Source organism: Lethenteron reissneri, chromosome 32, assembly GCF_015708825.2.
Source record: "Lethenteron reissneri isolate LAM-NWPU_2019-01 chromosome 32, ASM1570882v1, whole genome shotgun sequence".
In the NCBI taxonomy this organism is placed as follows: Eukaryota; Metazoa; Chordata; class Hyperoartia; order Petromyzontiformes; family Petromyzontidae; genus Lethenteron; species Lethenteron reissneri.
Window position 1 is genome coordinate 5,000,892 of NC_083810.1, and position 25,630 is coordinate 5,026,521.

Below are 25,630 nucleotides of genomic sequence, written 5' to 3' on the forward strand. Positions count from 1 at the left end.
TCCTAATTGTCCCACTGATTAAAAAAAAAAACTAGATATACCCTTGTGCATTCATCGATATAAGCCGTGATCTATCCACTGCTAGATGAAGACCTCCGCCCGCCCGCCCCCCTGCCACCAAGCCATCTCCATATCTCACAGTCTTGCGATGCGATAATCTGTTTTAGCTCCTGCACCAAAGCTGATTTCCATCGCTCCATCTCCGCGGTGGATGTCCTCCCTGATGGGTTCCGTTAGTCCCGACCTCGGGACCAACCATACGAATGTAATTTGCAAAAATGTTCACCAAGCCATGTGATCATATTCCTGCCCCTCAGTGCAATTCCCAGCATGCACCTCTCCATGGTTCTCAACACATTTTTCATCATTTGTTTGATTTTCTTTGCCAATGTACATGTTTCTGATCCTCTTTATAGTGTGCACTATACACTGGTTAACACCTTATTTTAAGGACATTTGCACGTTACTCTGAGTATTTGCTTCCTCCAAAGCATCCGATGAACACTTTAACCTACATTTAGGTGATCATCAGATGTGAAAGAATCGCACTTGGAGACTTTGCACACTGGGATGAATTCACCCCTGGCCCCGAAATAAATGCCCCGAGGTTCACCATTGGCTTCATAAATCTCTAAGAGCTTGCAATCGACGCCAGATCAGGCAGACGTCCCTCACCGGGCTGGTGGAGACCTAACGGTTGCTCTCCCGTGTCCGGGATAAATCAAATCGCCAATAACTCCGCGTCTGCTGCTGTCAATGAGACGTGGGATGCAGCAGAGGTCACCACGGAGAGAACCAATGCAACGGACTGCAGCTGTCCACGCAAAAGAAACTCACCGACTGGTGACTGCAACCTGCTGTTGCCCGCAACTTTATGTCATCGCTTTGATCTCGGCCAACCTCTCATTAACCGTCCAAGATATGAAAACTCTAAAGCAGTTGCTAATTGTGTTTTACCTGCTAGTTTTATTTCACCAGGTAAGGCCCACTGAAGCGACCTGTCTATCACAAATGCTCGCTCAAAGGAGTGGCTTATCATGTATAGATACTTTTTTTTTTATAGCAGCCAAGTACAGTAAATCCTTGTCAATTCGACACATATGGGGCTTGCTGAATTATCCAATCTTCCGAATTATGTACAACGGTACTCCCCAGTGCATCCTGCTCCACACAGCGAACATTAACGCCAGCTGCACGCTCCTGTTTGTACCACTTATACACTGCATCATCCAAGTCTACAATCTTTGCGGCCTTGATCCTCTTCTGTAACTTTTTGGAGCTGCTAAGATCCTCCAAGGTTAAGGCACGCTTCCTAATCTTCTCCCTGCTTTTCTTGATGTCATAAAAGGTGCTTGATTTTACGTCAAACTCTTCACACACCGTATGCATTGACACACCTGCATGGATTCTATCCAAAACTTTGGATTTGTCTCGCAGACTAAGGGATTTATACGTCAGTGCATCAACAAGGTGAAGTCCAAAGCAACAGGTCTGCACTAACACTCGCCACACGCGCCGCCACGAGACTGAGTCGTTGTTTTGGTGTATGCCTAAATTGTACCATTCGGTACGGCAATTGGGCTAATGGCGAATTGCAATACTCTATATATGCCGAAAGCACAGCCGTGCCGAATTGTCCCCAATTACGAATGATCAAATACGGAAATAACGAGGTTTTAGTGTACTCTAAACGCATGTTTCTAAATGTGGACGAAAAAACCAGAGGCCCCGGAGAAAAATCCACATGACCACAAGGAGAACATGCGAACTTCAAATGCACAGGCGTCAGGGTGAAGTCAGGGTGAAGTCAGGGTGAAGTCAGGGTGAAGTCAGGGTGAAGTCAGGGTGAAGTCAGGGTGAAGTCGGGGTGAAGTCGGGGTGAAGTCGGGGTGAAGTCGGGGTGAAGTCGGGGTGAAGTCGGGGTGAAGTCAGGGTGAAGTCAGGGTGAAATCCACGACCTTCTGCATACTAGGCATGGGAGTAAATATCTCGCCACCATGGGACCCCATCTCACCACCTTCAATTTCCCATAAACGTTGTAGTTTAGGAAAGGTTTATCTTCCATTGACCACGAAGATATTTCAATGAGGTTCTGAAAAAGAACGAATATGAAATATCATGACACCCAACTTTCACTTACTATGAAAATACATTTATCGATGTGGACATTTAAGAAGTCATCCAAACTATCACAAAGGTCTAAATGAAGATGTTTTCAATAAAAGTAATTAAACTTTATAAAACGCCCTTAAAACAATCGTTCTCCAGGCACTATGCATGGAAAGGGGGCAATAGTTTACCAAGTGAGAAAGACTGTTGAAAATAACTCAAGAGACAAAACCATGAAAAAAAATTGAGGATTTGAAAGTGTTTTGCAAGTCCTGACCTCGAAGGGAAATGAGTTCCAGAGTCGAGGTGCTGCAACTACAAAGGCACCGTCACCACCCCATTTGTGAAAGCTCGACCATGGGGGACAGTGAGCAATGCACAATCTGAGGATCTTAATGATCTTGATAGAATATATGGCTTAAGGACGTCATGAATGTAGGGAGCAGCAAGTCCAAATAGAAAAGCTACATTGATGTTGCACGAGTTAAGTAACAAGACCGGACAAGGAGACAGACTATCGCCAAAGTGATTGCCAGAGACAGTAAAATGTTTTAGAAAAATATGATTGCGGAAAATTAAGCCATAAATATAAATGAATAAAATATTAACAGTCTCGGATTTGCCGATGACAGTCATTACAACCACCAATGGAAATGAACTTACAGGAAATTATAAAAAATAACTGTAATTAAAAAGATAAATCTCGAAAGTGGAGCTCAGGATAAATACTGAATGAGCCAAGCGTGTCGTGGTGCGCGTTCGAGTCACTTAAATGCGATTAAACACCTTCTACCTCACTCTGTCGTTGTTTTCACAGCAATGTCATTTTAGAGCCAAGTCAAACTCGGAGCGTCTTCCTTGTCAAATGAAAATGAGGAGTGTGCTAATCTCTGTTGATGGCCACCGCTGTGCCGGTGATGGAAATTGTACATTACTCATCTCATTATTCCAATTGGCTCTTACATGCGTAATGAGCGACTTCCGCGACACGTCGTGTAGAGGGTACTTCTTTATTACTCACACTGGGCACAACACAGGCCAACACTTGATCTTCCTCACACCGAGTATGACTCTAGGTATTAACGTCTCTACTGGCTACACACAGCCGATCACTCGGCGTGGTCCCATCGCCCTCACTCGGCTACGCCGCTAGCTGGCGGCGTGACGATGACGGCGATGGAAACCACGCAGGAGATCTTCCACGTGGTAGGACGTGGCGAGCAGCGACGCACCCAGGACCCCATACGAGCCCCGGGCCCGCTCCCCCTTGTATCCCCCCAGGCGTGGCTAGGTACCGCCTCCGGCCACGCCCTCTCGTGGAACCTTCGAGCAGGTTCCCGGAGCATCTCGGCTAACCCCACCTGTTACCTGTGCCCCAGATACGTCTCCTTCTCTGATTGGTTGTTACTTAACCGTGCCCGTACCCGTGATTCCCCTACCAGGCCAGCAGGTGTCACTCTGTCATTACACATGGGAAAAAAGCCACTTAGTTGCAACACTGCCTGTGACTGTTTTCCCTACCCCCTTTCACAAAAAATGCCGACAGTGGCGTGAAACAGCATTAGGATTACGTTATCAAATCCAAAACCTGGATTTAAATAAAACCCCAAGATAAACGGAGATGTTGTTAAATGTATGCCAACGAAGTAGGAATAACTTAGAAACGTTGATGCAGTAAAGGGAACTTAGGCATTGGCTGCTCTCCTGCCTGGCCTCGGTGGCGAGACGTTAACTCCCTTGCCTGATATGCAGGTGGTCGTGGGCTCAATCCCGACCCTGAAGCCTGCATATTTTGAGTTGGCATGTTCTCCCCGTGGTCGGGTGGATTTTTCTCTGGGTCCTCCTGTTTTTTTCTCCTCCACATTTATAATCAACGTGTGTTTTAGAGTATTTGGCTGCTATAAATTTCTACACGACGATCAGCCACTTCGTTGAGCTTTCATTTGCGATAGCCAGGACACTTAAAAAGAGCTGTATAGCAGCTCAGTGGGCCTTTACCTGATAAAATAAAATACCGTTTAGTTTCCGTTTAAACTCATTTCAGGTGTACCTACAGCTCCCAAGTGTGGGTGTGCAGAGGAAGTGATGCAACTTATCACAGCATTATTCAAACCAGAGTGGAATTACGAACCCCGAGGCATGCATAACATTTTACTTACAATGTTGCTTTGCTTTCAAGACACATTGGGTCTACACACAACAGGCTACACAATATATATGTAGAATGTTTGTAGTCTCTGCAGTGGCCATTGGAAGGGGATAATACAACAGGCACCGGTGGTAATCTTTTGGTGTGCAATCAAACTCCCTTTCATACATGAACGTAAATTATGTAAATTTGGATTTGTTTCACTCTTCTGTCAGAGCATACGAATGATATGGAAATATTTCAATGAGTACTGTACATGCGAACATCTGTTCGAGTTTTTTTTTTATAATCCGAAGCAAAAATGCGTTTTGGTATTGTTTGAAGTCTATCGATTCATTTTAATTACTGGTTTATAAAAAGAAAACCAATTAGGTAAAACTCCTCTGCAAATATGTATAATTTGTACTTTCAATTATCTTATCTTAAATGGATGTATATAGCACATTCGTTCCCTGAAAATAAATCCAAGCAAACTCCAATTTAACCATGCTATGATCAAACACTAGAATTCTTCCCGTCATCCAAGCCAGCGGTTTCCAACTCTCCTGGACCCGCTTGCCACAAACCATCGACAATACCTGGGGGGACAACCACGCAGTAACCAAGGAATGCTTCGCGAGAGAGGACAACAAATCATCTGGAACTTCTTCGAAATTGGAGTATTATGAGCTCCCAGCATGCGGGAGTGAACCTTCAGATATCGTACGACGAACAGCCCTGCAACACCAGTCTTAAATGTAATCACGATTCCAACTCGCGACAATTCACTGAAATAGCGATGGCAAAATCGTTGCGCCCATATGAGACAGGGGTCGCGCGGTCAGAACACTTGGACGCTTAATTGGAAGATCGAAATTTAAAACCTGAATGGGCTCAACTCATTATTCTTCCATCATCAGTAAAACGGCATTCGCAAGATGTATAGGATGGCGCTTGTCATGCAGAATTTCCAACGACTCAGAACTGCCAAAGGGGATGACCACTGCCCCAGTGCTCGTTAGAGCAGAAGACAACTGAATTCCGACTACAATAGCCAAAACTTGTACGTTCACAACCATTAATTTTCCACCCATACGGATGGCTTTGACAACCTTGCCAAGTGGCATGACCATGCACAACACCAAACAACCAGATGATCTACGGCTGTGTTACTCACACCTGTGACCACACAATGCAACAGCTTGCAGTACACGCGTGCACGTGCAGCAGCAGCAGCAGCAATGCCCGAATGGCAAAATCACGAATTTGAACCAAAAAAACATCCACGTGGAGTCAATAACGGACTGAAAAGTTCAAATGAAATTATTGGGATGTGCCACGGACGAGGGTGCGCCGCTCGGTCACAAATCAACTCTCGCACAGACTCGTGGATGAGACGAGAATGCCTGGCAACGAAAGCGACGCCACTCATCATCGTGCTGCTGGCAGACCTCCCCTGCCACCCCCCCCCCCCCATGCGCACACTCCACGATGGTTACATCAGCATTTTTGTGCCTTTTAAAAGAAACACACTCTGAACACGCTCGGCTGCAGGAGCGCGCGCCTCGTTGTGCTCCAGAGGCAACTCAAAGTGCCCCTTTCGTGCGAGCCGAGCGAGTGCGATTGCACGTCCATTACTGCATCATTAGAGCGCGTAATGCGCACTGCGTTAAGAGTGGTGGGCCCCCCCCCCCCTGCCTGCACACACACAAAACACGGGCGCGTGTACAAAGACAAAGATTCCCCACCCTACCGTATAGCCTTAACAGACTGTTGAGGCAAGTGCTGTTTGCGAGCACCTATGAAGCGCGACACGGCAAACGAGGGGGGTGGGTGGCCAGCACCACGCCCGGCCGCCTTTGTCTCCCTAGTGGCGATGTTTACTGCACACCGCACCAGGTACTCATTTGAGGCGGAGTCGTCACTGGTGTCGGCCGTGAGCGGGAATCGAACTCGGGTCACCAGGTTTTCAGCGCAGCACGCTCACCGCGAGACACGACACACACACACACACAGGTATCTACACAAAGGATGACTTAAGCCGACATTTCGATGAACATATATTGCAACGTTGTGAAACTGTGCCGTGAACTAATGGATTTTCATATCGGCACCGGAATTATTATAATGCGTTATTACACTTGAAATTAGAATTCAGTAATAATCCTTAATTTATCCAGGAGGGGCGGAGTGGTGGCGCAGTGGTTAGCGCATGGCACAGTTTGATTGCTGCCCGTGGCTAACGTCAGAAGGGAGTGATAATTGAACGAGTATCTTGGGGTCTTCCGGCACCGCAGTCCAAGATTCAAATCCTCTCGTTTCATCTTGTCCGATGTGTATTATACGACATCATTTAGTCCATTGTCAATCCACTGCTGGATGAATGAAGGCCCTCGCGCCATGCCGTATTAGTCACGGGGGCGTCCGTACAATAAATCAGTGCAGGCTGATGAGGCTAGGCCCTAGTACAGGTTCATTCTCTACGGTTATTCACATCTGGCAATTGAACTCGCGTATCCAAGCTCATAGTGCAATGTGCCAACCAACCACTACCCCAGGAGTTCTCAGTGTGCGGTCCCCGGTACCACTGGTGGGTCCGCGGGGAGCTGTGATACAAATGCAGGTTAGTCCGGAAATTATGAAAATGTTTATTATACCTTTTCTTAAGGACATTAATTCATATTTTACTCGTGATGTTTAATTTAAAAATGAAGTTAGGTCAACTACCCTACTCTAACCTTAAGATCTAAATGACCCCCACCTACCTACCCCCTAAACGAATCCATATAGCTGCATTTTTTTATGTTCCGGAAATATTAATAATTTTGTATTACTGGTATTTAGGGAGCGAAGCGAGTGCGGTTTGTCACCATGGGTGTGGGGGGTGCTGGGCGGTCCACGGGAACCACGAAAAGTTTGAAGCAGCAACTGGACTACCACACTGCTCCACCATCCCCTCTGCACGTTGTAAAAAGAGGAACGAAAAAAGGCACCGTAGCAGCCAGCCACACAGACCGTTGGCCTTGGGATCATACCGAGTGCCTCCTTGTGAAAAAGGCACCATAACAGCCAGCCTCACAGACTGCGTGCCTTGGGATCATACAGAGTGCCTCCTTGTGAAAAAGGCACCATAGCAGCCAGCCTCACAGACTGCGTGCCTTGGGATCATACAGAGTGCCTCCTTGTGAAAAAGGCACCGTAGGAGCCAGCCTCACAGACTGCGTGCCTTGGGATCATACCGAGTGCCTCCTTGTGAAAAAGGCACCGTAGCAGCCAGCCACACAGACCGTAAGCCTTGGGATCATACCGAGTGCCTCCTTGTGAAAAAATGCACCGTAGCAGCCAGCCACACAGACTGCGTGCCTTGGGATCATACAGAGTGCCTCCTTGTGAAAAAGGCACCGTAGCAGCCAGCCACACAGACCGTGGGCCGTGGGACCTTACTGAGTGCCTCCTTACGTGCATTCAAAGGCAGTTCCACAGAGCCAGTGTAGTGTTTGAAACAAAATGCCTCGTGGGAATGAAGCATCAAGCAGTGCCGCAAGACAACACAAAGTCAGTTTGCCCAGCAACTGTTCACGCTCCAGGTGGCTACTGACTGTGAAAGGCTCACAACTTTAAACTGAAATCTATTTCAACAATTTTTTTTATTGTACCAGGTAAGACCTACTGAGCTACATAGCTCTTTTTGAGAAGTGATCTGGCCACAAATGATGGCTAAACGAAGTGGCTTATCACGTGGGAACTTACAGCAGCCAAATACTCGAAACGCATATTGATTCTAAACGTGGAGGGAAAAACTGGAGGACCTAGAGAAAAATCCACACGACCTTGGGGAGAAAGAACATGCAAACTTCAAATATACAGCCGTCAGGGTCAATATGGAACCCACGACCTCCTGTATACCAGGCGAGGAAGTTCATCTCAAAAAGGCACAGAGCTGGAAGTACTGTATTATGAAGAATAATAAAGAAATGATACGAACATTGGCTTAATATCCAGGACTGTCTATTTGAATTAGCAGGGACGGATGGTGGGTGTTCGGTAAACAGCTCTTGCCACATGTGCAAGACACTTTAAAACCCCATTACCCACAGGATTCAATCATCCTCGTAGTGTTCTCAAAGTCATCGAGAAAAGTCAATAATGTCTTCTGGAATTGACTCTCTTATGAGAACAGACATATCCCAATGCACATTACTTATGCAGGCTTTAACTATCCACAAGCAGAAGATACAACATTCCTTGCCAAGAAGAGCAGACTTAGAAACAGGGCCAATTGTAAAAAAAATGCCGATATGACAGAACTGGCATAAACTTGACCTCCATAATAATGGACTATTACTGTACTTTGGACAAAGGATCCGTCAAAACGCAACAAAGTAAGACTGAATTATTTATTTTCATTTCAGTATATGCCACCTCTCTCCTGAAAGTAGAACTAAAATCATGACATTAGTACAGCACAGGATATAGAGAATATTTAATTCCATGCGACTGTGTGGTAATGGCTCGGTAATGGACTATGTTTCACCGCATGTGCTTGGGAGAGCCCCCCAAAAAATCCCTAAAGCTGTCCCCCCCTCTCCCTTCTCCCCATTTAATCCTGGGATTTCTAAATTACAGCACTTTTAAAGAGCACAAACAGAAGGCCCGAGAATGTCAATGCAAGCCACACGTGCACCCCCGCTGTATTTACCAACATTGACGTTTGTGAGGTGGATTTCAAATTGCGGGGGATTATTTATTGCCAAATAGATTTTTGTGTCTGGGCTACTGCAGGAAAACGGGGCATGGGCTGCTTGACAACCTTAATACGGCCTCAATCGAGATCAGCATGTCCGGTGAGCTGGGTGATATCGGTGGGGCTGTGCAGAGCTCCGAGTTTCTGTGTAAAGGTTGCCTCTCAGGCCACCAGCCAATATCATTATCTAGACGCAAGCCCAGCACCGCCCTCACCCCTACCCCTTATCCCGGAAGAATCAATTTCAAATTCCACACAGCAGTTGTCCAAACACACGAGGAGGCATCTGCTCAGCGCACATCAAAAAACAAACACATCCCAGCCATTAAGGGTTTCAATTAAAATTCTGAGCAGGTAAAAACGCGCGAAGCTGAATGACCAAAGGAATACAACCCTCTCGTAGCGGAAACCCACGTTGTCTCGTCACATCAATGACGGCAATAAACTAGGAGCGTGTTTAATTGTTCCAACCGTAATCTGATGACGAAACATTTCTTTTGCAAAGCGTTTGAGCAGGATTAAGCTGGGAATTTTTGCCCCACAAGAATCCAGATTTTTTTTAACCCTCTTACTGCACCACTCATTAACACTATCCCTGTGGTACAATGCAAATCTCCACGTAATAAAAAAAAATCGTGCAAAATACGCGCCATCTCTTAACATTGACTCATTAATCTCTTTAGGTAATTACCTTAATAAGGTTAACATGGTCCCCTAAAGCTATTAGCTGCTTACAAAGCCTTCTCAATTACACTTGGCTTTTAATGTGTGCCATTGCCACTGCATTCGGATTTTAATGTCTTAACAACAGAGGCCATTATGTATCGGCCAGGATTTTTGCAGCACTTGGCAATGCAACGGTGCATCGCAGCACATTTCATTGGGTATCTAACCGTCACTTAACGCAAACCACCTCTGCGCACGTCTCGTAATAGCGTAAGCATAATTCGGTAAAGTTTAAAAAAACCTTACACATCATTAGTGTCCAATTCAATCACCCGGCAATTTTCTTTTTCGTGTGTACGTACAACATATTTTGATCGCCCTAATTGATCTAAGGAACGTGGCTGGGTGTCAGAATCAGACATCGTCAGCATCAAGGATGTCTGGTAATTTGTTAAAAGGTTGCGAGTCAGCGAAAGAGGGGAAGTTTTGCCTCCATTTGCAAACAAATACCTTCGCAAGGCAGTAAGTTCTCATCCAATTTACTCTGCAGGACAGTGCTGATAATGTGGAGAATGTATACCCAAGCCAAACATGGGGCTACAAAACCATGAACTGGCAAACACATAATGATAACTTAATAAAATGCACCATTATATATTTTTTTATGGATACGCTATTTATACGCAAGCAAAAGAAATACAGTGCTGTAAAAATGTATCTTGTACACTCATGTATGTGTTTGTACGGGTGAATCAATGAGACCAATGCTGTATAAAATACGCCGATGGGTGCACGTTAGCTCTCACTAACGCGTGAATATCGCGGCCAACCCACGTTGGAGAACAACATCGGCATTGCCAGGCTACGACCGCTCCAATCCAGAACTCCATTTTCCCAAGTCTCAGCCAACCGCACTGCCACCACCAACAACCACCTCCACGAGATCTGGCTCCGCAAGCACGTGGCACAAAACGAGTACGCGTACGAGTGTCAGTGTGATTTTCTTTTGCGAGCGCACGCATCGGTCAGTGCATCATCGCGCGCTTTCGGATGCGCTTCTGCGGCCGTCTGGAACGCTCTTCCTTCCGATGTTAGGAAGCCACTGCAGCAACACACTTTGAAATCGAAATTGGAAACCAATTTATTTGGAACACATTTTTTGTGTTTAGTTCGTTGTCACCCCCCCTCCCCCCACACCTCCAATTAGCACGGTTGGCTACATACGGTGAGAAAAAAGTGCAACATACATACATAATAAAAAAAACTGATTGTGATCATCTTCTTGGTTCTTTCGGTAAAGTCACGTAGAAGGGAAGTAATAAAATAATAAAAATAAAACATAATAAAACAATTCTCACGACGTTTCGGCCACAACGCAAGCAGCCGTCCTCAGGTGAAAACCAGGTCCGTCGAGGCGACAGCATCTGAATGAAACAGCACACGGGCTTGGAGCATATATATAGATTGTGATCATGCGCGCTGTGCTTACAACACTTCAGGTTAGGAGTTTGTATATTGATCGGGCGTCGACTCAGCTTCGGATACCTTGTGGTATCATAGGCAGAGTCGACCAAAGTGAACACCGCCTTGTGAGAAGTCAGCAAGAAAGACAACATCAAATCTCATGACTGGCTCAGGGTCGCCACTGAAGACGAGTGCTGCCCCATTGCTCATCTACGCCAGGAGACACTGGTTTTGTTGCGTGCTCGAGTGGGCGATGTTGAACCTGTGGTTAGGAAGCAGGGCTTCTTAAGCCCCTGTGTTCCCATGTATAAAATCAGTGGTCCAGAATTCCGGATTTGTAAACGTTACAATCTAACGCACGCATACAAAACGTAAATAGCCACCCACATTGCATAGGACCGGCGAACACTGGCACCATGTGCAAATATGGCCACATTTTGGTTGAGATATTTTATTGGAATAAAATGAACTTCTCAATATACCAGATAATTTTGTAAAGTGCAGCATGAGTGTAGATACGAGGCCATATTAAGGGTTCTCAGAAGTAGGTCAGCGATATCACCTTCCAGAGGCCATTATTTAACAATGGTTCTTTGTGTTAGGTTAGTCATGAAATTCGTTAAGGTGGTTGGGCACCCTATGTCACTGGCTAACTGGGAAGGCTCCCGTTTTAACAGAGGTAGGTGTGCATGTGTAGTGACATAGAATGGGGTCACTACGGTGCATAGCGCTGATTACTGACAGAGAGAGATGGAATCTGGGCGTAATGGCCAACCTCCCGGTGTGTCAGCCGTTCTGCCAGCAGAGCATTGCAATGCCACAGAGTGGGCCACTAGGGTGCGTGGCGCTGGCTGCTGGCAGAAGGGGGCATATGAGGACGGGGCACCCCGGATGGCTGGTGGAGCACGTGATAGGCCGGGGTAAAGGACGTGGGGAAAAGGTGACCGAGGGGACACATGAGGTATAGCCCAGAACCACCTGGTGGGTTCCAGCAGGGGCCGTAGCCAAGGGCGGAGCCAGGCAGGGGACACGTGGAAGGTGGCCCAGAACCTTCTGGTAGGTTCCAGAAGGGGGCGTGGCCGAGGGCGGAGCCAGGCCATGCGGGGGGGGGGGGGCAAAAAAGGGAAGTCCCGAGGCTGGATAAGGGCTGTCTGTCGGTGGAATGGAACCCAAGGTGCGACGTCTTCGTCTCCGGCATCATGGGTCAGACAGCGTGCCGGCTGTTCAGACCCATTTATAGTTATCCCGTGTGTGAACAGTGTCCAAAGATGTAGAATAAACGTGTGTTGCCTCCTACTATTAGTGTCTCAGAAAGTGACTCATTACACATGCAAGGGCATGAGAATTCGGTTCCTTGAACTCAAAGCCACGGGGATACATCGTAGCACGTAAGTTCTCTTATCCATTACCCGATTACATACAACTCCTATTAACTGCAGAGGCCGATGAGTCTGCAAAAAACGCCAAATTATCAGTGGCCCTACTCAATTATCTGCAAATTTTTGGGACAGAAAAGTGGAATCAAATTGTCGATAACAGGAGTTGCGACATTGGTCCTCGCATTACCGTGGAATATCTCAGACCGTTCCTGAAAGCCACATTCGCGACGTGTCCTGCGTTTACTTTTTTCCGTTAAATTGGCCGTACACTTACTTACGCGTTTCATTTTGAGCGAAGCACGTAAGAGTATTTATTCCCGCATAAATATTCGATTTTTCTGAGTAATATAATGGCCTGGGCGCCCAGCCAATGCAAACACATACAAGCCTCCTGAGAATTCATTAACTGGGTCGGTTCAAAAACTGGTACGATTCAGATGGGTTATTTACATTGGTCAGTCCCTGCCAATTCACGCTTGTTGTGTGTGAGCAAGTCAGATTATGCTTCAAATCATCAGAATGTAAAGTTGCACGACACTATCGTGATGGTTGAAATAGCAGCTTTTTAAATTCTCTAATCAGCCCTAGTAAAGGCGGAGGTAGGGCTGATAACCAAGGGTTCTGACTGCGATGGGTTTTGTGCATTAAATTTCCTCTGCGACCTGTGACCAGAAATACAAATCAGTGCCATTTAAGTTGAAAAAAACCGATAAGATCATTAAATGAAAAATGATAATCTTTATCGCCAAATAACCTCGGCATACATCATGAACCAGCATGCGGCCTGATGGGTCTGTGCCTTGGGGAAAGTGGAAAAAAGAATTGGAGTCCAAAGTCAAAACATTGGGCTATGCATTCTATCACAGAGCGCCCAATTTTCTCTGCACTATTACAACGCCAATAATAGAAACATTACTTTACACAGTATTTAATTGCGCTAACAACTATTCAAAGCAATAAGACACTGGAATATCACAAATTTGAAAACTCTATTATCTGATGAAAGTATTTTTTTTGCTGCATTACAATTTAATTTGGGTTAGGACTCCACATCTCTGTTGTGCATTCTCCAACCTGCACTGACCAGCGTGGTGAAGCATGGACAAATAATCTCCACCACCCACACGGTGTGGAGAGTTCCACATCCAGCAGTGGATGGACAAAAAAGGATTGCACGTGCGAATTAGATTCACGGGACAGGATTTTTTCTTTTTGACCACAAAGTACAGGGAGGTCCAGATGTCTTGTAACCCCCAATTAATTCTCAAAAAGATAAATAATTCCAAGTAAGGTTTATTTAAAACAGAAATCAATGTGCAAACTAAAAAAATGTTATGCTTCAATTCATGGGGGGGGGGGGGGGGGTCACAAGACATCTGGACCACCCTATACAATGTGGGTGTGTAAAGCACGAGTGCGTTTGTAAAATAACGAGAAATAGTGTAAATTCCACAAACACAGAATGTAAGATTATAATGATTACTTCAACGCTGTAACAAATACATCCGCGTAAAAGCCACGGAACACGTCTAGAAACAACACTGGCAGAGAAGGCGCGCAGGCAAATGTTCAACCGGGCCAAAACGCCCTGCGCCCTCCCCCCCCATCAGCACTGCAGGTTTATCTTGTCATTACATCGTACAGTACCGGTATATATTTTATAATGAAAAAGACACAAAATTGGCACTTGTCAATTGAGCCAACTCCACGGGGGTACAACAACAACAACAAAGGCAGGAGGCGGGGAGGGTAATTGCAGGGAGGGAAAGGGGAGTCAGGGCGTGCGAGTAGGATGCGTCCAACAAGCCGTCACTTTTCCGATGCGACTTTGTGCCAAACGCAATCTGGTGAGGCGTGGAGAACACAGGTGTAAAGACAAAGACCGGTATAGTCTTAATAGACTGTTGGGGCAAGTGCTGTTAGTGAGCACCTATGAAAGCCGGCACGGTACACGAGGCGGTGGGTGGGTGGGCCAGTCGACTTTGTCTCCCAAGTGGTGATATTTACACATCGCACCAAATACTAATTTGAGGCCGAATCGACCTAGGGGAGGCCCAAGACCGGTTCAGATAATTCTCACCTGGTGTCGTCACAGCTGCACACACACGCGTGGGATCATGTGACGTGCAATACAATCCTCGTGAATTACTGTTCAGTCCAAATCCCGTACAGATTCGTGTTACATATAGTTACCAAAGGTGTTGGGTGAACACATTAGCAAATTGGCGTAGCAACTACAGTAGATTTCCACAGTGATGGGATGGGGGTAAACATTGCGTGTCCAATTACCCACACTCTCATCCGCGAATGTACTCCCCACTTATTCCCAGGTTCCTGCGGAAAAATACCACGCATTTGCACGTGAACTACACTTTACTGCGATAAAAAAAATGTGCGGGTATAGAAACATGTTCTGCAATGCAGGACCGGAGAAAAATGTGGCCAATCGAGAATGAGACGATACGAGTAATACTCTACGTTGTTTCACTTAATGCCAATACAGTACTGTACTCTTTTACTGCACCAGAAATCTCCCCTGAAATGGCGATAACATTCAGCGGATACCCCTACAGATATTTGGCCGACTTGTTTAAAATTAGAAAATCCTGCGAAGTCAAATCATATCGTCCCTCCGGGGTTTAATAATTAAAATTAGAATCGCTCTTAGATGTAAACAGCGGTTGTCCCATGGAAACACTGGCCCCACGATAGTGTGGAAAATGAAAATGTCCAACATTGGCTGAGGCACGCAAAGAGAGCCGAGAGCTCATTCGATGAGGTAGGAGGCACTTTGGCCGACGTCTACTTCACAGGACACAGTGTCGAGATCCTACTACTACAGCAATACACCAGCAGATACCGTGTGGTCTTCTAAAATGTCCCAGGAGTGAGTGCATATCTGGTTGTAAGCTGGATAAGGCATTAGGGGTAAGTGAACACAGTATGGGGGTTATGTTCTAAATTCCAGGATCGGTGCCAACAGGAAGTGGAAAGTCGACACTCCAAACCTGACTCCCGCAACGCATTTGCCCTGCTCCCACCCCCCCTCAAGCACAACAAAACCCACGATGCCATTCTATACACAGCCTCAGCTGAGAGCCGAAACGAGACAAAGAGCTTGGATATTGGGAGCAAACCGAGAACATATGCCACACCAGCCAGAGGCAGTGTCACAGCCGGTGCAGACAGGTGTGGTCTGTGTGTAGATTAACTCGATGATTGGTTTCACATGAGATCCCAATGCACGTTGAAGCAATTAAACTTACAACTGTGCGAGAAACTGAATGTGGTAGGCGACGAAGATACTTTAAGTACTACTAACAGTACAAGTCTGTTAGCTGTTTCTTCCGTGTCCGCAGACTGATACTGATATTGAAGCATAAAGTGCACTATGATAACATTGTATATAGCATGCTTAAACGCATCTTAGAGACGTTTGAAACATGTTTAAAACATTTAATTTACATTAAAAACAATTTGGAAATTATATAAAATTTTACCTACCGGTCGGTCCCTGATCCCAACTGAAAATTGCATCTGTGAACCTGACTTGCTGCTGTTACAGCACAGATAAATGAGTATGCGGATAAGGCCGTTTTGAATACCGTACACAGGAGCATATCTATTCCGAAGTGAGCAGTTCTGCCAAAGTACACACTCCGAGTACTTTCTACAAGTACATGTCAGTCCACTGCTGGATGAGGCCGTATCCACACTGTGCACGTCGTGGTAGTTAGACTATACTTCATCACGTTGGTCAGCACAGGTTGGTGACGCTTGGGGGAGCATAGATGTTAAAGCGTAATTTAAACAAGATATTATTACTCCATTGCGCTCCGTTGTTTACCACAAATCCCCACAGCAGCCGATACCAATCTGCTGGGCAAGGTAGTTGCCCATCCAAGCTCGATCCAGGCTCAAACTTGCTTGGCTTCCAAGATCTGATGATGTCGGGAGAATTCCGGGATGATTTATTCATCGGCTGTGTGCTTACTGGAAGCCAGGACAAAAATGATAAAGCACTTCATACCATGCTGTCTGCCCTCCGATTAAGGTGACCGAATGAAAACCAGACTTTAGAATATACAGTGGCCGAAACGGTCCGATAAAAATAACTCGCTGGGCTAGGTTTGGGTGAGTCTAGCAGGAATGGGTACACACCGTTGTCTTGACGGTCACAAACCTCCTCCTTTACCTTGGCAAACCATGCTGGACAAATATGAGAGTATTTCCACAACCACCACAATCCAGACACTCACAGCGAGTGCTCGGGTGATGGCAGCACAGCGAACACATGCCGTAGTTTACAGCATTATCCTCCACTTGGCAGGCACAACACAGCATACTATCCAGCAAGCCACTGCAAACCCACAAATATTGTGTTTACTTATAAAGTAGGGGAAAAAACATATCCTCCTCCATGTAATCCGTAAGCAGATTTCATTATTTTCGGCACATGCATTGGCACAGGGGCGAGGTGAAGGGATCAGCATTGGGGCTGAGAGTACAATGACCACAAAAGAGTAATGCACTCACAAGCAACATAATGGCAGTGCCTCTTAATGGTCAGGCTCTATGACCGCTGTCTGCAAAGTCAGGCCAATTAAAGCCCATTTCCCAGGTGCACATATGTGTCACTGTCAGGGAAATGTGCTATGATTCAATGATGTATTCTTGTACCGCATTCATGTGCAGCACACGCAATATATTTATTACAGGAGACAAACACGAGTACACAGGTAAACTAATGGTGCTGTATTGGCAAAAAAGCATTGGATATTAAATGCAATTCACAATCTGGCAATGTAATTATGCCATATATGAGAATTAAGAATTTAATCTGGATTACGCCCTTGGTTATATTTAGTGTTGGTGAAAAATGACAAATTTTAACTCGACAGATACCACACAATATGAATGTTTCATTTTAATCATGGATAACATTTATAATGATGTTAATTAAATAAAGGTGCGCACACTCGTCCGATTTGGTTTGGTTTTTAAAAATGACAATTTTATTGGAGCCAATGGATTTAAAAAAAAAATTACCATCATTTTGACCGTGGAAGAGTCACTTATACATTTGGTTTCATTAACGGCATGATCACAGTTTTGTCCACCGACTGATTTATATCAGCACCAAGGACAGCAAAAGCAAGGACATCTACCCTCAAGATGGGACATCAGCAGGAGATATCAGCATCATCGCTATCATCAGCGGATATCAACGTGCACACCAGCAGAACGGCGAGCTGCACCACAGACAGCATCAGCGAACGCGAACGTACTACCTTGGGCACCACCATCACGCAGAACATTTAAGGGACAAAATCCGCATGCGTTTGAACAGCATTATCAAAGCCATTGAACATTGGCAAAAATAATGTTACATGGCACCATAGACTTGATCATAAACATCATAATACAGAACACCCAACGAAAGACACGATTAGTCTGTACATTAGCATGGTGCATGATCATCAGCATCATAAGATCGTCACATCATGGGCAGCTCGCAGAAACCCCCCGATTAGCACGGATGGTTACGTTCGATGCGAAAGAAGTTCAACATACATAAATGAGAACTTGTCCCTGTGTAAATGCCATTAAAGGAGGACATGGGAAGGGGGGGTGAAGTTAGGTGTTGTATAAAATTGGCCCTTAACATTGCCACAGACATCAACACCTGGGACGTTATGAGCACCAGGCGTCATCGTCATCCGGGCACACAATCGCAAATTTTCATCACGGACATTCGCACCGCGGACATCATCAGCACTGCCATCAATGATATCAGCACCACGAACACTTTCAAGGAGCATCACCACCACCACCACAACCAAAACAAAGACCTCCACCCCCGTATAGCTTTGAAGGCCGACACGGCACACGAGAGGACGGGTGACCAGCACCACGCCCGGCCGCCTTTGTCTCCCCAGTGGCAATGTTTACACACTGCGCCAGGTTACTCATTTGAGTCTGAGTCGACCTAGGGGAGGCCCAGGACCGGTTCAGATATTCGTCACAGATGTTGGCCGTGAGCGGGAATCGCCAACTCGAGCGGACGACTTCGCAGCGCAGCGCGCTCACCGCTACAACTACCGCTCCACCACCACCACAACTCCACCACCACAACTACAACTCCACCACAACCACCACCACAACTACAGCTCCACCACAACCACCACCACAACTACCGCTCCACCACCACCACAACTCCACCACAACCACCACCACAACCACAGCTCCACCACAACCAGAACTACAGCTCCACCACAACCACAACTCCACCACAACCACAGCTCCACCACAACCACAGCTCCACCACAACCACCACAACCACAGCTCCACCACAACCACCACAACCACAACTCCACCACAAACACCACCACAACTACAGCTCCACCACAACCACCACCACAATTACAGCTCCACCACAACCACCACCACAATTACAGCTCCACTACAACCACCACAACTACAGCTCCACCACAACCACCACCACAACCACCACCACAACTACAGCTCCACCACAACTCCACCACAACTACAGCTCCACCACAACTCCACCACAACTACAGCTCCACCACAACTCCACCACAACTACAGCTCCACCACAACTCCACCACAACTACAGCTCCACCACAACTACAGCTCCACCACAACTCCAGCTCCACCACCACCACAACTACCGCTCCACCACAACAACCGCTCCACCACAACCACCACCACCACCACCGCTCCACCACAACTACCGCTCCACCACCACCACCCCAATCATTCCCCCAACCCTCCCTGCCACGACACCCCCCCCGCACCGCCACTCTCACTCTCTCACCCACCCACCCACCTTGGTGGTTCATGGTGACCACTTCCCCGTCCGTGTCGGGCAGGTTGTACACGAGCACGGCGGACGCGCTCTGGTTGCGCGCCCTCCCGATCTTCTCCCGGAACGTGCAGTTGCCGCGTGCCACCAGGGCCACCCAGCGTGCCGGCGGCGTCTCGCCGGGCCCGAAGAATCGGCTGCCCGCTCCGCACGCGTTCACCCCGCGCAGAGGCACCCGCAACAGCCCCTGGGCGTCCTCCTTGGGCGAGTGGCCCCCGTAGCGGCCCGTCTCGGCGGGGGGCGCACCCAGCGCCGCCACGCTGCGGTTGGAGGCCAGAGGGTCCACCACCGTCACGTTCACGAAGGCCGTGTACCACTCGTCGTTCTGCGCCGAGGCCAAGGACGGCAGCAGGAGGAGGAGGAGGAGCAGCAGCGGTAGCCGCGGCGTGCCACGGGTCCCCATTGCAGGGGCGCGAATTGTTCGAGCGGAGATGGTCAGAAGATCTCAAAAGTGGAATGTGTAAGTAAGAAATTAACAAAGAAACGAAAAACAATTGGAGGAAATGTACGGTCGAAAGAAAAAAATGGGGGTTTAAGTAACTAGTGAAATTGACGATTCTAGTAGTTTGGCTTCGGGCTCGGAAAAAGGAATAATTTTGAAAATAAAATATTTTTTATAAAAAAAAAATTTTGACGAAATTTCCCCGCGCGCTGTTGGGGGGGGGGGCTGGCGAAGTGCGGCGACGGGGCGATGGTTGTTGTTGTTGTTGGTGGTGATGGGAGGGCCCGGCGCTTGCCCCCGCGGTGTTGCCGTTCCGCTTGTCCCCTCCCACTCGCTCACTTCTCGCGAGCTGCGACGACTCCCGACGGTCGGAACGCTTGCAACGCCTCCGTCGTGGTCGACGTTGTTGTCGTTGTGTGCTAGTTGTGGAGGCTGTGTTGTCCACGTCAGTGGATGATGCGGTGGTGGTGGTGGCGGTGGTTTATCGGAGAGGACGAGGACTTTGAGCGAAGTTGCGAGTCGAGGCGCCGCGTCAGCAACGCACCTCGCGCCTCCGCGCTCCGCGTCGTGTGCGCGATCTCGGGCGGCCCGCCCTTATATACCACCCGCCCCCCTCCACCCCACCCGCGCGGTGACGTCACGCACGACGTTGTCACCCTACCAGAATGACGTCATTTTATAGAACGCTAATTTCCCCAATTTTTTTAAGGTTTTTTATTATTATTATTCATATTGTTGGTTCTTTCGGTAAAGTCACGTATTTTTTATTTTAGTTTTTTTATTTCCCTTCTACGTGACTTTACCGAAATAACCAAGAATATGAATCCATGCAGTCACGAAAGCTTTAAATCGAAGTGTTTATTATGATTAAGATTGTTTTTAAATCATCCAGCATGTGAGAATACGATGACTAATTAAATAATTGAGAACCGTCCAGTCTTTGTTTTATTTTTGATGATACACGTGGTGCCTTTCCGGCATGAAAATGCCAATCAAAGCGCCATCACATTGCATACTCAAACATTAAAATAGACACTTCTACATAAAAATAATAGATACATTATACATCGTTCATTAGTTGTTTAAAATAGAAAAAAATACAAGCAAGTTTTGGCTATGAAACATTGCGTCTCTTTGGAAAGTAGGCAATACACCCTTCTTCACAAACAGCATCTGTCCCTGCACATAAAAAGAAATACATCTAAGGGCCGTACATAAATGACGTCACGCACCTGGGGGGGGGGGTCAGACATTTGTGACGATATGTGACGGGGGGGGGGGGTGAGAAATGTGACGTCACATCAAAATGCGCAACTTTAAATAAATATAAACAGCACGTTCTACTTAATTAAATAGACTTTTTAATAAATGTTTCTTCTACATCATAGTGCAGCGCCACATTAAATACGCACTACAATGACAATAGTTTGAAGCGATTTGAAGCATGTTTTATTTGGGGGGGGGCAGAGCTTTGTGACGTCATAGTTGAGGGGGGTCTGACTTTTTGTGACGCCGTGTGACAAAGGGGGGGGGGGTCAAAAATCGTCCAAAATTGCGTGACGTCATTTATAGACGGCCCCTAAAGTGTTTTACACATCCCATCAGTACCACACGTCCTCTGGGAATGCATCATTTCAGCAACATTGGTTTGCCACGAAGAGAACTCTGGACCGGTATCGACATTCAATGTCTCATCATCAGCAGCAGCAGCAGTCAGGCTCGCCGCTTGAACACAACGCCGGTGAACTGCTAGAAGGTTCTAGGCAAGGACTCTCTCTGTTAGATGTGGGTCCTAGTTTGACGGAAAAATTAAACAATAAAACATAAATAATATTTTTGATTTAAAGCTTTCGTGACTGCAGGGATTCATATTCTTGGTTCTTTAGGTAAAGTCACGTAGAAGGGAAACAATAAAATAATAAAATAATAAAACAATAAAATTCTCACGACGTTTCGATTGCAACACAAGCAATCATCATCAGGTGTGATTTTTTATTATTTTATTGTTTCCCTGCTACGTGACTTTACCGAAAGAACCAAGGATACATAAATAATCATCAACAATTCGTTACTGTCAATTATTTTCGATGCGGAGCGACAGATATGTGATGGAGGCGAATTGTTTGATGATAAATGTGTTTCACTTATATTCTCCACAATGACACTCCTGATTCATTTGTGTTATGTATTTAATATGTTTGTGTCAACATAGGACCTATATCTAACGGAGAGAATCCCTCCGTATAAACATCGGTCAGTTCACCAGCATTGGTTCAGGCACGCTGACAAGTCACGCAAAAAAATCCATACATTATTGTGGTGTGACTGGATGAATGAATGTGTTCATGAAGAGCCACGAAGCAACATACCAATGTCCCTGAAGAAGAACATTTTCAATCAGTGCGTATTACCCACAATGAAATGGATCCGAAACATGGACAATGGCAAACAAAAATTTAACATGATTCAAAAATGTAACATGATTCAACAATTGCACTCAAATTGTTTGAAACACATAAACCAGAGGACAAGATACACATCTGTTATTCAGCTGGTTTAGACATGATCTCGACAAGTATTCTTACTCTGTAAACCATTATCGTTTCTAATTTATCATCCCACTCTGTGACCTATGAACGGAACTTGGAATTAATTTCCCAAATATTTATGGACAATAATCAAATCAATCCAGTTCCAGGAGATAAAGCGTCAATGTGTATTTGTGAAAACCAGATAATAACGCAAGAGACGAGGACAGTCTCTGTTTGCAAGAGTGACCAGGGTCACCAAAATGACGATAAAAGCAATAACATCAAAACACAAATGAAGCAATTAGAAATCAGAGCAAAAGCTGCGTAGAAATGAGTGTGAAAAATAAACAGTTCACATGATCAACATTAAACACAGTTATTTCCAATCAGACGCCAGCACACAGCAGTCATGCATTATTCTTCACAAGTGTTGACCTCCAATGGTAACGTAATTCAGTTTCAGCATCTAAGGCTGAACAGGTCAAGAATCCAGACGGTTGGCTACATATGATGTTCAACATACATGCGTATGTAGAATGTTTAAAACGAGCATCAGAGTAGTCGATATAAACTTCGAGATGTGAGAGACCAGTGGCGACTTTTTATCCAAGTGCCCGTACTTTGAAAACCCGTGCAATGTAGTTTTACTTTCATCTCACATATGAAACACTTAGGTAGCAATAACGAGATTGACATTCTTGATTTGAAGCTTTTGTGACTACAGGAATCCATACCCTTTGGTTCTTTCGGTAAAGTCACGTAGGTATAAAATAAAATAAATCACGACGTTTCGGGCGCAACACAAGCGTCCATCATCACGTGAGAAAGCATGGTCTGCTGCTGAGGCAGACTGTTTTATTTTATACCTACGTGACTTTATCAAAAGAACCAAAGCGTAGAGATTGGCATTCTCTCGTCTCTGTAGGAGAGGTTGGGTTTCAAATCTGCGTATACCTCACCAGTTCCATAGACTGGCTCACTGTTTGACAACATCAGGACAGGACGATGTTAATTATTAGAATGCCTGCATTCCAATAAAGCAACTGAAGTGGATACACGTGTAGTAACGCCGACACACGTTCTTGATTTCCTAAGAGCCTTCATTTTGGACACAAACAACTATTTCTCGCCCCGGGTTTCGGTTCTTGACGCTTGGATTTCGTCTTCTCTCCAACCGTTCATTGCCCTTTTTATATCTCTCGAGCTCCCCTTTCACGAAGGTTCGCTCACCCCATTTCTCTCAGCCTATCCTCCTCATCCTCCTTCTCTCTCACGGCTGTCAACCGTTATACCCCGACAGTCCACCCTCGTTCTCCCCGCCTTTTACGTTTGGATTTCTCTCCCAATCAGTTCAATTATCTTGGTCCTAACCAATCCTCTTTGAGGCCACTCTGCACAAACCAGAGGCTTTGACACACTTCCCAACTGCTCGGTTGCACGTGCACAGTGCCAGGTAGCGGTCTCTTGTTCTCAGTCTTTCTTTGCACGACTGTGTGAGCTACGCTGCCTGTGGACAGTTAGTTAATCTTCCACTCATGTTTGGCTGAATTATTACAAGATTACATCCCAAACCATAAACTACACCGTGTGATAAGAGCATTGCTTTATTGTAAGAACAGCTAATGAGATTAACAGGTTGTACAACAGCTTACCCGCAATTATTAATGCGCCCACAATTCATCAATGCATGAGTAGGCAAAGACATTGTTTTCAAATAGTGTGTACAGTCCATAACCCAAATTAAGTAATCTCAAGCATATTTTAGCTTTTCAATGTGTTTATTTACATTGCACGTGTGTAGTGTGTGTGCTTGACTTTGCTGCATTGTTTGTGCGCGCTATTTTAGTGAATCTCTTGCTGTTATCTCAAGCGCTGCCTTTGTTCTGCCGCCTCGAGACTCACTTCATGGCGGGCGTGGAATAAATAATAAATGATGATGAATTAAGAGACGTAATATTTACTCTCCCAAGAACGGCGAGGTGGCTTTTGGAAGGGCATTTTGCTCGATGGGATGAGGGCAGGTGAGTAAACAAACTGTGGCAATGAAATGGCAAAAGGATAGAAAACACCGAATATAGAATGAAGGATTGTTGTAATTACTTATTTTGTTCGTTAATCTGAGTAGCTCTGCTGTAAGTAAAGGAATATCCATAATGAAGGGTTTTTTGGGGGTTTGACGGCGTAAATATGAATGTGTCGTTAAATCTGCCACCATCCGACACAGCCACTTAGTAAGGTTTGTGACACGAACAAAACATGCCAATTAGTTACTACTTGAGCACGTAAACATAAATTGGTCACGAAATCCTACGTGCTAAAAAACTGACTGACTCCCATGGGGAGGATACATGAATACGTATGTGCGTGTCGTACAGAGGGAATGTAAAGCGGAGAAATCAGTCGAGGATGGTGCTGGGTATTTTGCTTTCAACTACGAACTACTTTCTATATTACCAGGTAAAGCCCACTGAGCTACATGGCTCTTTTTCAGAAGCGACCTGGGCCACAAATGATCACTCAACGAAGTGGCTTATCATGTGGAAATGTATAGCAGCCAAATACTCGAAATATTTGTTTCTGAATGTGGAGGGGAAAACGGGGGGTCGGGAATCCACGCGACCACGGGGAGAACATGCAAACTCGGGATCAAACCCACGACGTCCTGTGTAACAGGCGAGGTCGTTGACATCTCGCTACTGAGAGATGGCGAGATACGAGCATGGGACCTGTGTCGTGAATGAAAGTTTGTCTTCGTGACGAAAAGGAGTCTTCTTGATGGCGCTGACCTTGCGAGAAGCCGAGGAGGCGAGCGAGTGCGACTGGGACGCGTGATGCAGTTGCATCGTGGAATGGCACACAACACCAACAACAACACCAACAACAACACCAACAACACCACCACCAACAACAACACCAACAACAACAGCAACGACGAAGAGTTCCGCGAAATTGTAACTCATCTTCTTGTTTCTTTCGGTAAAGTCACGTAGAAGGGAAATAATAAAATAATAAAAATAAAACATAGTAAAATAAAATTATCACGTTTCGGCTACAACGCAAGCAGCCGTCCTCAGGTGAAGAACAGGGCTGTCGGAAAGACAGCGTCCATTCCCTTCTACGTGACTTTACGGAAAGAACCAAGAAGATGAATCCCTGCAGTCACGAAAGCTTTACATCGAAATTGTGACTCGTTCAAATCCGTTGGTGATGGAGAAAACCCATCACCTAATCCAGTTTCATTAGCGAATGGATTAGAGTGTGTACCGCGGGCATCGTGTGTT

General features: G+C 46.0%; 1 protein-coding gene across 1 annotated transcript in view; it reads right to left on the reverse strand.

Annotated features, from left to right (window-relative positions):
* The window catches only part of LOC133349914 (RING finger protein 150-like), a 158,985-nt gene extending 138,611 nt beyond the window's left edge, over positions 1-20,374 (reverse strand). The window contains exon 1 of the mRNA XM_061563783.1: positions 19,341-20,374. Within this exon, the coding sequence (XP_061419767.1) occupies positions 19,341-19,779 (439 nt within the window). The 5' untranslated portion in view covers positions 19,780-20,374. The remainder of the gene's footprint in view (positions 1-19,340) is intronic.
* Between the last annotated feature and the right edge of the window lie 5,256 nt (positions 20,375-25,630).